Consider the following 17,077-nt stretch of genomic DNA (forward strand, 5'->3'; position numbering starts at 1 on the left):
AGGGGAAGCTAATTTACACTGCCATACGCACCACTTCTGAATGAGCCTCTGCAGCCTGGAAACTCCAGCTGTCCTGCAGGGTGAATACCTTGGACGAACACTGCGTTCCAGCGAAAGGGGCGCTCATTTACTGCCAGCCTTCCGCCAGGACACCAGGCGCCTGGCCCGGTTACTGCCATTAGAAGAACAGCCCCCGTTTAGAGGCGCACACAAATCATTGTGGATTCACCTATGTTTCATCACATCCGTTGCCTCTGGTCTAGAACACTGGCTCCAGGGCATTGCAAACGGGGACTAGCAGCTAAAGGGTTTTCAAACTGGAGTGGGGGTCGTGACCCCTCAGGGGGTCGCAAGGTTATTTTGGGGGAGGTCACAAGCCATCGGCCCCCACACATGCTGGCAAGGGTGGCATGGCCGGGAGGGGAAGGAGGTCATCACAGCCTGAAATATTTTCAAAGTGGATCCCAATAAAAAGGATTTGAGAAGGGTCAGTTTTTTGGCTCCAAGTAAGTGCTTTGGTATTAGCCTGGCATTTGGGATACCTGCGTTCAATTTCCTGTGCTGCTCCAGCCTTCCTCTTTGACCTTGGGCAAGTTGCTTAGGGTGGGGCGCTCCTGCACTCACAGGGTGCCCTTACAGCTTGAGTACACAGAGCTGAGTTAGTTTTAATCTTGCTAACTCAGGTCCCGGAGCAGCGGCAGCTGCAGCAGCATATGCTTTAGTGCAAGTTGCACGAGCCCATCTGAGCCCTGGGCAATTATTCATGGGGCTAGACCCTATTGAAGCATTTGCGGCTACACCTTCCCGGCTCCAGTACTACAGCTGGCAAGAGTGAAGCTAGCATAGGTATGCCTATTTGTGCTGTAATCACTCCCTGGGATTGCAGTGGAGAGATACCCTTAGTTTCTCTGTGCCTCAGTTTCCTATCGGTGCAATGGGGATAATAGCACAGGGGGGGTTGCGTGCACTGTGTCTATCTATACTGCACTCATCACGAGTCTGAACAGCGTGGCTGCTTTGCGGGAACGCTTGTTCCGTCATCAAGGCCCCTGCCATGGGCCTGAACTATTTTGCCCAAGCAACTCCCCCCGCATGGTGTTTTGCAATCACTAACTTTCTGCGTGCAGCAGTTTCCAATGAGGCGCTGAATCGCCAGGGGGAAAGCAGGTGTCGTGGCACTGAAGCTGTGCCGACAGCCATTAATGTGGTGACGCGTTAATGAGCGAGATTGACAGATAGTGAAATCAGTCAGGGACGTGGCTCACCTTGACCCCTCACCTTCATTAGCTCAATTAAGATCTTCCCGTCTAGCATAAATTCGTCAGACATGGACAACGTCCTGAAAATCTTACATATATTACCCTTCCAAGGTCACCACCCGCACGGTGGCCTGGTTAATTGGTGCATACATCGTTCCAGACGCTAGACACTGTTGTCTAATCAGCAACCTTTGTCATTTTCATTGGCTTGCTTTAATATTTGCCACTTAGAGAGGGCATGGTAGACAACAGAGAGGGTCAGAGGGGCTGTTTCACCCCTGCCTTTGCAATCTGAGCAGGGTCAGCCAGTCAACATTAAGCAGTGACTCCTCACTTAAATTAATGATTGCGAAAAGAAGGACACGGGTAAATACTAATAGCCTTCTAAAGGGTTCTGAAAACTTTTCTGCTGTCCTCCTCGAGCCTGATTCTGCTCTTGCACCAATATAAATCTGGAGTGACTCCACTCAAGCCCTTTAGCCTGATTCCGGTCAACTTTTACCACCATGCAGGAAAGAGTGACTTCAGTGGCATTACATCAGTACAAAACGAGAGTGAGATCAGAAGCTGGCCCCATGGGATTTGCTCTGGCTGTGCAGTAGAGTAAGTGAGGGCAGAATATGCCCCTTGGGCCCGTGTCACTGTAATGCCACTTTTCATTCAAAGAGGCCAAAGCTTTGTGCAAACTTTAACTGAGCACGCCTCACGTGCTCTGTGAGGCAGGTAGATATCAGCATGCTCGTATTGCACAGATGGAAAAAGGATGACCTGGTGGTTAAAGAGTCTAGATTAGAACTTGGGAGATCTGGGCTCAATTCCCTGCTCTGCCCCAGACTTCCTGTGTGACCTTGGGCAAGTCACTTAGGCCCAAATCCTCAAAGGCGTTTAGGTGCCTTTTGATTTCAATGGGTGCCTAAATACCTTTGAGGATCTGGGCCTTTGTTCCCCATTTGTACTTCACTACCTCAGGCACTCGGAGTTAAAAAGGGGCCCAAAGAATCAAAAGTGTGAAGACGACCCAGTCGCAGTCCAACATCAAACTGGGTTAAGCTGTCAGGAGTGAGCGCCTTCAACGGAGCCCGAGCACTAGCCAGCCCAGTCGCCGGGCCGATTAATAAGCTCAGATGGGTAGCGGCAGGGCCACCTGATTGGCTGAAGGAAGCCAGCAGGCCCGCTTTTAAGCTCAGCAGTAGCAGGTCACTGGCTGCTCAATGTGTGTGTCTCCTTCTGTGCCTGCCTTCTTCCTGTCCTCTTCCAGACCAGGCTGAAGAAGGCCCATGGTCCCAGGAGATGGTGGACATGGACATCATGATGGTGAGGCTTGCTTGCTCCTTTCCCTTCTTTTAATCAGCCAGCGGCACGTATTTCCCCCCCAGACTCTCTTCCTGAGGACCCAAAAAGGGGACGTGGCTGGAATTACCCACCCTCTCGTTATTTTGTCCACCAGTTAGGCCAAGTTTCTGACACACCAATTTTGGTTTATTGATTTCCAGTCCCACACTTCTCCAGTTTACCAGGCATGATCTTAACACAGACCGTGAGTTATATGTGGAGGCCTGTTTGTTTGGACTAATTCTGTTTTTCTGTCTTCCTTTTGCACCTTTTCCCATCAACATTTATTGTGACACGTCATGAACTTTCACTCACTTTTCACAGCTGAGCTCACACTTAGGGCACATCCGTGGGCCCGGTTATCACAACAGGCCTTAGATGGATCAATGGAAAACTGAGGCAGGGAGAAGGGAAGTGACTTGCCTATGAAGATACAGAAAGTCTGTGTCCGAGTCAGAACTGAACCCAGGAATCGGGATTCTGAGAGTCAGCTTTATGAAAGTATTTAGGAGTCAAACCCCTTGTGAGTTTTTTCCAAAGGTTCTTAAGCTCTAAACTCCCAATGAAATCATATAGGAGGAGAAAAAAGAGTGTTTCAAAGACTTAAAACTGCACTAGAGAGAAAGGAGCGTGTTTATAAACTTTCCCCCATGAGTTATTGTAGGCGATTTAGAATGACCGAGAGCCCCTGTCTGTAAAGGGGGCTGAGCACTGGGGTATGACATAGGGCTGTTCTTTCTCAGCCCGCTGTAGAAAGGGAAAATAGGACTCCACCAGTGGATGACAACACAAGACAGCAGACGACCAGGCGCCTAGATCCACAGTCCAGATCTGAACACAGATTTCAGAGCTAGGCGGCTGGTTCTGTGGGACGCAGGGGGGTCCTGATCTGCTATTTCTCGACGTTGGTGGGTGTCGACGTCAGGGTTTCTATTTCCTCTCAGCTCTGATTGTTCTGGATTTCAGGACTGTTTCGGGGAGACCTGCTGGCGAAGCTGCTAGATTAAGGCACGCCCCTGAGAAACAGTCACAAACAGCTGGTCACAAAGAGTGCAGAAGAAAAGGAGTAGGAAGGGGGAAAGAGTTTCCTTTCTCCCACGCTCTCGTTATTAAGCTTCATGTTAATTACACACACTTGCAGCTTGTGGGCCTGATCCAGCCTACTGAAGGCAATGGAACGACGCTGATTCCCTTGAAAGGGGCTTCACACCAGGTTCTGTGAACTGGCTCATCGGCTAGTTAGCCGGCAGAGACGGGCCTGATCCTGCGGGCTGGCCACACACCGCTCCACGGGGAGCAGGGCTGAGACTTCAGCGAGATTTCTAAGACGGCACCCTGACAAGCAGCTGGGTGATTTGCCAATGCAGCTACACATACCATGGCTCTGACGCCCCAGATACGGCACTCCTCAGCATGGAGGAGGCCAGGTTTGACACTGGCAGCTCCACCTCCGGCTCCACCTTCCTTGAGAGGCTCCTCCCCCTTGGGACTTTATAAATGCTTGTTTCCTAAGCTGGGTGACAGTCGGAGCTGGTTGAGGCCGTGCCTTTGGGGCGCCTGCATCACGGGCCTGCTACCATCCAACCACCACTCCCCTGGTCAAACGGGTAAGTGTGAGCCTTCTTTTTCAATATCCTGTTACTCCTTTTCACCTGAGATGTTAGCTGAATTTGGGGTTTTGTGGGAAGTGTTTAGTTAAAAGACTCAGGTCGTTTCTTTGATGCAGTCTTGGTTCATTCTGAGGAATGAGCACAAAGTCCCGTTTCCCTGAACACAGAAGGAACCAAACAGGAGGTAGGTTCTTTGCTTACAGCTCCAAGCCTCTTTTTCCAGCACCAGACCCTTTCTCTAGGCTCCTCGCGAGGTCACTCAGCGTGCTTGTCCAGGCTGTGTCTGTCTCTCTGTGCGGTCTCCTGCTTCTCTTACATTTATGCACGTCTGTCCGCTCAAACAATACCCAGAGAATTCCCCCCAACCAGTTCATGCAGATTTCTGGATGGCCTCGTATTTGCCGCTGTTTGGGGGAGAGCTTTGTGGTTGTGCTTTGGCTTTGGAGACTGCTTTTATTTCAGTCACTACTTCACATTCATCCTGAATGAAAGGTGATGTTTATTTTATGACATTTTTGGGTGAACAGAGAAATGAGAAGATATTGCAAACCGCTGGAGGCAAATCCATGCGGGGCGGATTCACGCTTCTGCCCAGGGGCCAGTGTGAAGGTGCCGGTGGCTGCCTTGATTCTGCCCTTGTCTCAAATCACACCCCAACAGAAAAAGCAAAGCAGCCAAGACACACAACAAGAAGATTTAACCCACTGCCACCCTGGGATCCCTTTGGTGCCATCTGGCAGAGAACCTCCCCCCATACTGTGCCCTGGTCTACACTTACCTGGCGATTCGGCAGCAGCAGTTATGCAAACTATGCAGAGTAACTTGCATAACTTCCATCGACTGCTGTGCTTCCTTTCTCGCGGCATCTTCACTGCACTGCGCCCCCGTTGATGCAGTGCTACACCACTTTAGGGGGTAGTTTACCAGCATCGACTTCTGGATTGATTGAGCGGGTCTTCACTGACTGCTCAATCGATCCAGATAGGTCGATCTGAGGGCGGCGACTTTGCCACCGTCAGTGTAGACGTACCCTGTAACTCACATCAGCTCCGACACACTCATTGCCCCAACAGGCTGTTGTTATAATACGTATCTTGAAAGTGCCATATAAGGAACCCGCTGGTCATGACGATCATCGTGTGATGGACATATGGGTAGCATACAAAGTTACAGATGTGTGCTGGAAACATGTTCTCAAAATTTGTTTGAGGGCTAGTGCACAAAGGGATGTGTATTGAACTGTCTGACTGGCTAGCGAGCAGGCAGAAGACAATGAAAGTACATTTACATATAAGGTAAACAAAGCCATCAAGCTAAACAAATGAGCCAATTTGTTGAACAGCCCCAGACCTTCACTCTGCTCCATGGAACAGGAATCCAGCGAGGGTGAGCATTGTGAACGGAGCAAAGGGGAGCGAGGTGTCAGTTATCAGGACAAATCCCCTACCAGGGAGTTCTGGCTAATTATGGCAGCCCCATGATTTGGATCATTTTGAACGCGACTCGACAAGGGAATGAATATGCAGTAGAGAGTGTGGGGTGCAGTGGCCCTACCGGGGATCTCTTACGTCTCTGATTTGTGTGCTTCACTAGATATACACTTGGCTAAGCAGCCTGAGGGGCTGAGAGCTCTTTAATGGTAATAATATTTATTAGTTGTGTGTCGAGGGTGCTTATGTCCCGAGAGCCTCCTGCGCTCACCCCTCTGTCACTCCAGCTTTGGGAGCCCTAAGCGATTCATTGACAATAATACAATATGACATTGTGCAATTCCCGGCACTGGAATCTCAATTTAAGGTGCATGAAGTTTCCATGAAATTGCTCTAGTCCAGCAGCAGCAGTGTTTTGCTATTAGATGCAGTTGCCGTTTGCTTATATGACTGGCCAGTCTCTGCTCTGTTCACAGAAATATAGAAGGAAAAGCAAGGCATGAAAGAAAAGCAGCCAGTGGGGTGACGTCTGCTCTCACTGACACTGGTGTACCTCTAGATCAACGCTGCTGAAATCAGTGCGCCTGATTCTGAACTCACACGGGTATAAACATGGACTAACTCAGTTGAGTCTGATCCTGGTATTTAATTTATCGACCTGGTGTCTAGCCGCTCCCACTCCATTGTGCTAGGTGCTGTACGCACAATCTCCAGACAGTGTGTGTGGGGGGTATTGTCTCCCTCTGGTGACTGGCTCACAGGAGAGGTTTGAGTCTATAATTGCTACCTGCTTAGGGACTTTTGGCCAGGTTTTTAAAAGTATTTATGCCCCTAAAGATGCAGACAGGTACCTAATGGGGTTTTCACAAGCACCTAGGTGCGGAGCTGCCATTGATTTCACTCTCCAGCCTCCTCAATACCTTTCAAACAGCTGACTCTGTCCTTTAGCTCTGTGTGTGGCTGCTAATGCATTTCCTGGCTCCAAATCCCACTGCCACCAACGTGGGGTTGGTTCGAGAGGTCCTTAACAGCATGCAGCTCTGGGTGAATGCAGGTGCGTGTGCTATAGATGTACATCACAAGCTTCCATGGAGTCCAGTAGGGATGTCTCCACCTGGCTATTTAGGCGCCTAACTCCCATTGACATCGTTGGGAGTTAGGTACCTAAATGCCTCTGAGGATCTGGGCCTTTGATGCTTTGCTGGTGGGTGCAGCAGCAACCCCCGTTACAGCCGGGAAGAGACACACACAGAAGCCGTGGGCCCAGGAGAGGATGGGCCGGGGTGGACTGAGGACCAGGGATCGCTGGAAGAGGTTTCATGGAGTCCAAGGCCAGCGGGGACCATTGTGCTCATCCAGGCCAACCTCCTGCATGGCACGGGCCAGAGGACGCCCCCAAAATAAACAGGTGGGTTCCCAGGCGGGATCCGAGGGCGAGTGCAGGGGATGTAAAGAGCCGAGGGGGGGGCTGGACGGGCCAGAGGACGGGGACTCCGAGAAGAACTGTAAGCCGTGCCGTGTGAATACAGGTGGGGTGCTTGGCTGCACGGCACTGAGCCCCCTTATTTCCCAGCTCAGGGGCCTATTTCGCGTGCCGCCCTCAGGCGTCGGTTCATGTCACTGTGACTGCAGGCAATGCAGAGTAATCCCTCCCTGGCTGCTTTGCCGGCCGCCCTCTCCTCCCCCACCAGCCTCTTCAGCTGCCATTTAGTAGCTCAGACGATCAGAGACATGGGCTTGAATCATCCGCAGGCTTGTGCCGTCTCTCTCTGCTCCGGCCACGCTGACATGCCCTGGCATTCTCTGCAGGCAGTAATCGCGGTGACACAAGCTCCGCAATCTCGCTTCCCTGCCGCACAGCTCCCAGCCAAGGTTGCTCTGACCTCAGGGTCTTTCAAACGCACCCAGTTAGCCAGGGTGGTTTAATCGGCTTCTTACTGCACATTCCCTGTAAGAGAGGCAGCTCAGTGGGACTAAGACAGAAGCCGGCGCTCTATGCGGCTGAACGACATGCTCAGCAGAGCGACGTGGTCTGAGCATGAGGCCAGGAGCCAGGAACTCCTGCGCTGGGATCCTGACGATGACGCCCTCCGCGCGTCACTACGGACGAGGGGTGATGTAGAGGCGTCCCGCTCCAGGGACAGCGCAGCAGGGCAGGCTCTCCCCTGGAGCTCCCAGGTGTGCACGAGGGCCGTGCCCAAGGCTACCTACCTTCGGACATGCTGCCCTCTGTCCTAGGGGGCATTAGGAAGGCGCAGGGGGGGTGCAAGCCACCACACAGGGGGTGCAATGGGGTGTGACGCTCCTTATGCACTCACAGAGCGTCCAGACGCAAGCTGGCACGTAACCGCTTTGCCTCGGTTTCCCCATTTGCACAGCGGGACTCGCTACCTGGAGGGTTTGCTGCTGGAGAGGCGGAGCAGCTGCTGGGTGCACAAGGGCTCTGGGTGCTGGGGGTCACAGCCCTGTACTTCGGGCTCCAGCTCCACTGCCCCAGGAGACTCGAAAAAGAAACGCGTGAAACGGCAGCGTTCGAGGATTTGCGCCCCAAAGTAGCGCTACGCGCCTCGGAAATGTGTTCCCGGGAAAGCCTGATGGAAGCAGGAGCTGGAGCTGGGTGGGAGCTGGTGGAAAAGGCAAGGCAGGGCTCTTCTCCCCCATGTGGCTAGTTTTCAGTGTCCCAAGTGCTGGCGCTTCCCTGGCTTCCTTCAGGAAGCTCCTGCCCCCTCCTCCCCCAGCTTGAGATCTGAAGGTCTCAGCCCCCCCCCCGGCCTGAGATCTGGGCTTGTCATGAACCTGGAAAGCAGGCGACACTTGCTTCCAGGCGTCATTCACCCAGCGCTACAAATAGGCCAGTTAAGCCCCTCTCTCAGCTCCAGGATGCCTGCACCCAGCGAGGGCCTGATGGTGCCCACCCCATGCTCACAGCACCCATTGCACTTGCCCGTGTGACCCCGCAGGGGATGGGGGCCCCTAGCTATGCAAGCAGAGCAGGGCTTGCCTGTGGGGACGCGCTGGTAGCTGCCCCAGACGTCACCTGCTGCGCGGCAGTGCAGACGTCTGCGCCCAGGGCACAGACCCACGAGCTCTGTGGCTGCATGGCTTTGCAAGTCTGACCAACGGACGGGTTTTACCCCTGGTGAAAACCAGCCAGGGGAACGCTGCCCAGCACTGCAGATCCAGGGGCGCCTCTGCCGGCGGGCGAGTCTCCGCGGCTTTGTTCTCCTGCTTATTACCACGCACGGCAGGCGACCAGCAGCTCTAAGGACGCTGCCAGTCAGTGCTTGCATGGGGCATGCGATGTTCTAGTTCAGCACAGCCAGGCTTAGCACCGCACCCCGATCTGGACGAGGGGTGGAGGAAACCCCCTGGCTTCAGTCAGCTAAGTAAGCCCTGGAGGATAGACACAGCTTCAGCTGGCATCAATGGGTGCCGCTCATGTCTGTCGATGGAGCTATGACAGCTGGAGGTCGGGCTAACGAGGACTTATAATGTATCATTTCACCCAGCTGAAAGCCCTGAATTCATTCGACCTGCGTCCCTATAGGATCCGTCCATCTGTTCTAGGTGCTTGTCTGGCGCCCGTCAGCGCAGGGTCTGAGCCCCTCAGCACAGCGTAGCGTGACCAGATGTCTTGATTTTATAGGGCCAGTCTCGATATTTGGGGCTGTGTCTTAGACAGGTGTCCCGATTTGTCACACCTGCTGTCTGGTCACCCTCCTGCAGCAGGCTCCGTACGCTGCAAATACGGCAAACGCCCGTCTGCTTTCATTCACGCCAACTGGGCGGCAAGAAACCCAATGTGTTAAATCAACCGCCCAGCTCCGTGCAGCCAGTCCAGCTCAGCACACGGCGCTGTGCACATCACCCCCATGGCTCTTCCCGGAGGATGTTCTCCAGGCCAGTGGGTCTCACCTTTCTGGGCTCAGGACCCATCTGTAAAAGTTTATGGCTTGTTGCGACCCAGAAAATAGGCTGGGGTGGTTTCATTTGGATCCAGCACTTCATCCTCCCCCTCCCCACCCCGAGGGGGGGGGGTTGGATCCTGCCTGACACTCATCCCACCATGACGGCTGGGCCACACCGGCATGGTGCTGGGCCCCCAAAGTTTGCAGTGCCTGGGGCAGGGAGGCGAGCCCGGCCAGCCCCGGGGGGACAGGAGGCACAGAAGCTGCCCCGCCACCCTTTGAAACATACTGCGCCCCATGGGTTGAGAAACACTGCGCTAGGCAACAGACGAGCAGCAGCCACAGGCCATTGACTGAACACGCTCGGGGAAGTTGCCTGATACCCACGTCGCTGAGCAAACGAGTTAGGGCTGACGTCATTTGGGCCAGATCCTCAGCTGGTGTCGATCAGCCTAGCTCTGCAGTGGAGCAAGGTTGAGTTACACCGAGGGGGAGCCTGAGCCTGAACGTCTGCGGCGCTATTTTTGACGCTGTTGTGTGAGCCCCGGGAGCCTGAGTCTGTAGACCTGGCTGCTGAAACTAGCTGCCCTGGGTTTCTGCTTGCCATGTAGACGTACCCACGGGTGCTCAGGAGCCTCTGAAAAAACCTTACCCATTGCCACTCTCCGCAGCTAGCCAGCCATCGGATAGTCCAGCTGTGCAGAATTGCCCCTGGACAGAACTCAGCTGGGAGTCTTCTGGGAAACTCAGGTGCTGCCAGGAGCGATCCTCGAAGTCAGTGCTCCAGGGTGGGGTGACAGGGTTCTGTCATCTACTACCACCGAGAACAGCCTCGCTCCATCTTCCCTGGAACCCCCTTTCAGGTAGTTAAAGGCTGCTATCAAATCCCGCCTCACCCTTCTCTTCTGCAGACTAAACAAGCCTAGTTCCCTCAGCCTCTCCTCATAAGTCTTGTGCTCCAGCCCCCTCATCATTTTTGTTGCCCTCCACTGGTTTCTCTCCAACTTCTCCACACCCTTCCTGTAGTGGGGGGCCCAAAACTGGACACAATACTCCAAATGTGACCTCACCAATGCCGACTAGAGGGGAATAATCCCTTCCCTCGATCTGCTGGCAATGCTCCTACTAATGCAGCCCAATATGCTATTAGCCTTCTTCACAACCAGGGCACACTGCTGACTCATATCCAGCTTCTTATCCACTGTTACCCCCAGGTCCTTTCCTGCAGAACTGCTGCCTAGCCGGTCCGTCTTCAAATGAGCTCTACACCCGAAGTCCAGAGCTCTTGTCAATCTAGCCCCTAGTGCCTAAGACGTCAGTGCAAATGACACAGGACAAAGTTGAATAGCGCAGTGCAATAAAAGACTTTATTGGCCACCTATTTACAAAGGGGAGCTCTTTTACATCTGGCAAGGATTTTCTGAGGTCCTGCGGTATGTCAGTAGCATACTCGCTGGTAGACGCATCGCATCGCTGAGCTTGCTTTTTTCCCCCCTCAGTAAAACTGGTGCTTCCCCTGTTGCTGCCTGTTTGCCAAATGCATGAGCTTGAGCAGAAATTCGCTTGCCGAGCCATCCAGCACAGTCAGGTTCTTCTCCGAGGGCTCTCGACTTCTGTCACTGTCATCATCCAGGCAAATGGTATCCATGGTGCAGCTCTCTTCGAAATAAGGAAAGAAAACCAAAGTGTTACCACTGGTGCTACATGAACAATAGGGGCCAGAGACTGGCGTTATGGTGCATGGGATCACAGCCTTTCTTAAACAGGAGGGACTTATTAAACAAAAAAGCTACAACTGTAACCACAAACAGGCTTCCACAGAACTTATGTTCCAGCTTTGTCTCCCTGGTTTACAAGGGACCACAACCTGTCTGGAACTCACTGCAGCAAACAGAGGCATCTAGTGGTTGAATAACATATTGCCAGCAAACACATTATTACAAATGGACTTTAGGAGTGAGGAACCAGGAATTCCTGAGTTGTGATCCTAGCTCTGACATTGACATGCTACGTAGTCTTGGGCAAATCAAGTCACCGCTCTGTGCCTCAGTTTCCCCATCTGAAAGATAGGAATTATAGGAATACTTTTTACAATCCTACCTTTGAGTCTGGCGGACTCTTTAGTGCACGCTTGTAAAGAACGTTGACAATATAAAGAGCCATACAAGCTGTAGGCTTTGTGTTGTGTCAAACCCTGAAGTCCTTACTCATGCAAAATGCTCAGTGAAGTCAGTTACTCAGGCCTTACTCATGCAAACCGCCCCCCCGCAATGGTGAAATCAATAGGAGTTTTTCCTGATTAATGATTGAGCAAAAACTAAGGCGGTCAGGCAGGATTTGGTCCATTATTGTTATTTACATTTCCAAATGGTCCAGTCCAAGAGTAAAGCATTTGATATGCTGGATCATACCATTGGTCCATCTCAGCCTGCGTCTGACCGTGGCCAATATCTGCCCATTCCCCATCTCTACACTGGGGCTAACAGCACGTCCCCACCCCACACAGGTGGCATGAGGATAATCACATTAACGATTGTGAGGGGCTTGACTACTACAGAAATGGGACCAGCTAAGTACCCAGGCGAGGAGATGATCCAATAGGCAAAGGCTGTTTTCCTTTGATATGCCTCCCCCCCTCCCATTGTATTTGTGCTGTGTAGGTGGGCGCCCCTCTATTACCATCATTGCAGCAAACGCCGGGCGCGGCACATCTTCCTCCCGAGCTGCAGACTTTCCTGCCGGCCTCGCAAGGGGAAGGCAGGTAGTTTTCCTCCACGCAGCGCAGGGCTTCGGAAGTGCCCACGTAGCAGCCGAGCTCCTCGCCGCAGCAGATGTTAGGGCCGAAGCAGTTCCCTCTGTTCCCGGGACCGCAGGGTATGCACTGGGGAGACAGGACAGATCAGCGCCCCAGGGGTTGCAAAGATGGTAGGTTCATTCTCCGGGAACAGATAAAGCCCAGGTGCATGGTACGAGCACGGGGCCTGATCTCACCGGTGGGAGTTGGGGGGAGTCCATTGGAGCTCCTGGAGTAACCAGCCGGGAGAGGTGCGTGGAGGATGGGGAAGCTGTTAGACTGAATGAATTGGGTATGAAGGTTGGGGTCCAGCTACTGCCCACACTGAAATCAGTGGCAAAATCCCCATTGTGTTGAATGGCGGCTCATTCTTGCCTGATTTTATGGAGCAAATCGTGCAGTCCCTGCGTGGGCAAAACTCCCGTTGACATCAGCAGGAGTTGAACCTGAGCTGGGATGCAGGATTGGGTCTCTGAGATCAACCCTGAAACCAGCTGCCTGGTCTCACGTTTTTCCCCTTCCCTTTCCGCCTGTTCCAGGTGAGACACAAAGCCAAGGCCGCCACGAAAGAGCCCATAAGAGTGGACGTGTCCCGGATGAGCTGCCATCAGCTAATTACATCCTGCGTCCCTGATCTCCCCCGTAGCTTCAATTGGATCCCTGATCTCCCCCTGTAGCTTCAACTGGATCTGACATTCTGCTTTCACTGCAATGCAGTGCTGCTATGTGCTGTTAAATAGCCTCCTCCACCCCTTAATGTCTGTATCCCATGTCCATCACTGGAGCATCTGGGCACCTCTTCCGTTTACTGCATTTCTTACTGCTGGGATCAGAGCTTTCCATGCACAGTAGATCATATATGATGCTATAAGTTACCTTCTTTTTTTGACCAAAAGGATGAGCTCCTTCATGCTCTCAAACCCTTCAAGTAAATGCAGGGGATTAAATATTTTGTGGCTCCCAGTGCTTTGGAGATGCACTTGGCCTTAGCAGTCACAGCTTTTGTCCAAAAAGCAGGAGATAGAAATGGCCTGTTGGATCGCCTGCGCTTTCCTTTGTCAGCAATGTCCAGGCTTGTTTTCAACGTCTCATACAATCTGGCTTCCACCATGTTACGTGGAAGCCCATGTCATTCATATATGGTGGTGGCGCTCTTACAAAGATGCCTACAAGCCCTAAAGGAATTAGCACCACACTGCAGAATGATGTTGCTTTCCGGGCGACACCGATTTCCCTCCCATGTTAATTCCCGGGCAATGGAATTTCCTTCCCACTAGAATGGTCAGTGTATTGGTTTATTGCATTATGGGGCAAAAAGGTACAAGTGCCTTTCTCAGAACAGCTCTGCTGAGACCACCAATGGATCAGAGCATTCAGTTCCGAGTATTTCCTTAACAGAAAGATATTAATTAAAGAAGAGCAGCGAAAAGTGATCAGGGGGCTGTAGGGACTGTCTTGCAAAGAACGTGTGAAAGGGTAACATATGGCTCGGCTGACTAAGGGTGGGAGGGGCCGTATGAGCCTACAAACAGTGAAAGATGTCAATGCACCCATTCCTAGCACAGTGCGTTTTGTGTGTGTGTGTGTATAACAGCCTACTGCTATTAACAGTAACGGAGTTATCCCTTTAGCTCCAGTAGCTCAGAGTTGTGGGTTCAACCTGGCTGAGGATCCCTTGGTTGGGTTGGTGGGTTGGGGGTCATACCATTAATTTCAAGAGGCTGAGAGGAATTACTTAGGCTCGTATGAAGGGGGAATAGCTGGAAGTGATGGGGTGACACTAAGAAAGAACACAGGAATTGCCCGATTGGATCAGACCCACGGCCCATCCAGCCCAGTGTCCGGGCTCTGACAATGACCAGTACCGGATGCTGCAGAGGAAGGTGCCAGAGTCCCGCAGTAGGCAGATGTGGGATAATCTGCCCCCTGCATTAGGTCTCCTCCTAGTCTTTACTAAAGATTGGTTTAAACAAGGCAGCGTGGCATTTAGTGTCCCTTCCACAATGTACGTCATCAGCTACTTTAATACAGGAGATTCTTATTAACCATATGATGAATACCAAATAAAACAGCCAAAGAGCCAGCTCTCTTTGGCTGTTCAGTGGCCTCCTAAGGGAAGGGGTAGCCTCTCTATCACTCAGGCAGATTTAGACGGGAGAGAACGCTAGCCTGTATTCAGTAGGAAACAATCCCGTGTGGGCTGGGAGAAGTCATCAGATGGCTAGAGCACTTGACTGGGCCTCAGGAGTCCTGGCTCCAGCTCCTGGCTCTGCCACTGGCCTGCTAGATAACCTTGAGTGGGTCGCTTCGCCTTTCTGTGCCTCAGTTTCTCCAGCTGTAAAATGGGGATAATGACACTGCCCTCCTTTGTGAAGCATGTTGAGATCTGCTGATGACTAGTGATACATGCGTGCTAGGCCGTATTATTCACTCACATGCTCTATAATCCATATTGCTCCAGCTCACAATTACTGTAAGAAGCTTATTGTGGCCCATTATACGAACGGGGTCTATTCTGCATGCTCCCTTCATGATAAAAGGGAAAGGCTACTCAGTGACTGGGGGCAATACAGGCACTTGCTGTGCATCTCTGTGCCAAAGGTCTGCTCGTTTAATAACTGCCCCTCTGCAGGGGGCTCATGGCTATCACACAAACCGCAAACTGGGGAAAGTAATTACACTTCGAAGCCAACTCGGTCTATCCCCAGCCACAATAATCCTACTGAAATGGAAAATTAAATTGTGGTCTAGAGATGTTCTCATTCAAACATGACATTTTCTGCTTGTTGGTGACAGTTTGAAATGCTGATCAGTGGCGCTAATTAAGCAATACTGCGGCTCTGTCCATTGTGCTTCATTTGTTAGGTTCTTTAATGGCCCAAAAACACTTGGGACCAAAGTTCCACGGGTGGACGAGCTATCAGACATCAAAGACTGTCTAAAAATCATGATATGGTCAAAAGAGGCAGGCACAATAGGAAGAGACAATCACATGAAAGTTGGTTATTTTCAATTCTCTTGATATAACCTGCCTGGCTGTAAAGTAATATGTAGTTTCTCAGGTAACTGTTGTGTTCAGATCTGCTCAAAATGGGGTAGAACCAAAATGAAATGGTACAAAACGCTGTGCAATGACTGAACTGGTTTAAATACGTATTACAGGAGTGCCTCATGTAAATCAATGTGTGTTTAAAATGCACTGGGGCTATAACTTTTATGAGAGCGCTTTTCTTTCTGAAATACATTATTACTCTAAATACACTATTGCTATTTCCCATCCAGACTGCAGTGAAGTCAGTGACAAAACTCCCATCGACCAGTGGGGCCAGGATTTCACCGTAAGTACAGCTGAAGCTCTGTAACTTAAAGTAACAATTTTTCATCTGTTCACTTTGCACTGGAAATACAAGTACTGAGCTCTTGGGGGGCCAGGTCTTTCGCTGATGTTGTCATATCTCTATTGAGGGTAATTTCCACCAGCTAAGGATTTGGCTAAGGTGTCATCTCTCTGCTAGTGCCTGAGAGAGGATGTTACACCCAGCAATAGAGCAAAGATTTTGTTCTTTAATGACAAGCCAAAAGAACTATTCAATATTGTGGAGCAAGATGGCATTAAAAGGATATTAGATGGCAGAATGAAATCATGCACGTCTTTCTCTTTAGTAGATGCAGCCCTTATTTTAGTGACGTGCCCATCATTTTACCACTTCCCTCCCATCCCCAAAAGTTTTTCAGTCCAAAGAATTTCAATAGATTTAAGAATTGGATCCCAATTTTTCTCCCAAGCTTTTCTCTCTGCTGCTTCCAGTGAGGGCTTAAGTGTGGCTTAGAGGCACTTTTCCTAAATCTAAATAAAGATTTTTTCCTCCTTTGTCTCCGAAGAAGCTTCAATGCAAATGTTTTCAAAGCTGCTTCACTCAAATCCATCTAACTTCATTTCTGCCAAGAAAGAAATCTGAAGCAAGAACTAGGAGCTTTAGAAAATGCCAATCTGAGTTTTAGGCCAAAGACTGAATCTAGCCCCCCAACACTAAGAAGTTTGCCCTGTCTCTCTCTCAGTTAGAACTGGAAAAGAGTCTCCTCCTCCGAGGAGTTTGCCTAACACAGCCAGGACTGGAATCCAGTCCCTCCCGCACACAGTACTGAAGTACACTCCTCACCTGGTGAAGGGGGGTTTTAAACACACACGCACACAGAGGAATACAGTTCACACAATGAGGAATTAGCCCCCCACCCTGCCCCCAGCCCCTCAAGTACCTGTCTGGTCTCTGTGTCGGGGAAGGCTCTCTTTCCTCCTCGAGGGCAATTCTGGATGTAGCAGGCTGAAGACAAGGCAAGAAGACAGAGGAAGTGGACTGGAAGCGAGGTTTCTGGCATCTTGAAGGGGGTGCGAGGCTCTCACACGCACTGAGAGAAGCTTTGTTGCTTTCCAGCCTCCTGTTTGCATCTGGCTCCTTTCTGGACCAGCTGCCTATTTATAACCCTCCCGGTGCCGACGTAACGCCTTTCTTGGCCTCTGTCACCATTTCCAGGGGGGGAGGGGGCATTTTAAAAAACAACAACAACAACAAAAATCTCTTTCCCGAACTAGATTGAAAGCAAATCCTGTAATTGAGGTGATTCAGTGCAGACGCACAATCAGCCAGCCCAGACTCAGCCGTTCCTCTGAGCCTTAGCCGGGTGCTGGGGAATAACTTGTCCTTCCCAACAGGAAAACTGGGGCCCCGTTGACTGGGGAGGTTGG

The 17,077-nt window shown here is 51.4% G+C and overlaps 1 protein-coding gene across 1 annotated transcript; it reads right to left on the bottom strand.

Moving 5' to 3' along the window:
* Positions 1–11,017: 11,017 nt before the first annotated feature.
* Positions 11,018–16,725, bottom strand: LOC137143658 (vasotocin-neurophysin VT-like). The gene is made up of 3 exons (XM_067533566.1): positions 16,591–16,725; positions 12,219–12,420; positions 11,018–11,198 (listed from the first exon to the last, which is right to left on the bottom strand). The coding sequence occupies exons 1-3, from the start codon at positions 16,708–16,710 to the stop codon at positions 11,035–11,037; spliced, it is 486 nt and encodes a 161-aa protein (XP_067389667.1). The 5' UTR covers positions 16,711–16,725; the 3' UTR covers positions 11,018–11,034.
* Positions 16,726–17,077: the final 352 nt, after the last annotated feature.

The sequence above is a fragment of the Emydura macquarii genome, unplaced genomic scaffold (genome assembly GCF_026122565.2).
Source record: "Emydura macquarii macquarii isolate MOO-44397 ecotype Brisbane River unplaced genomic scaffold, CSIRO-AGI_Emac_v2 contig_3345, whole genome shotgun sequence".
NCBI lineage: Eukaryota > Metazoa > Chordata > Testudines > Chelidae > Emydura > Emydura macquarii.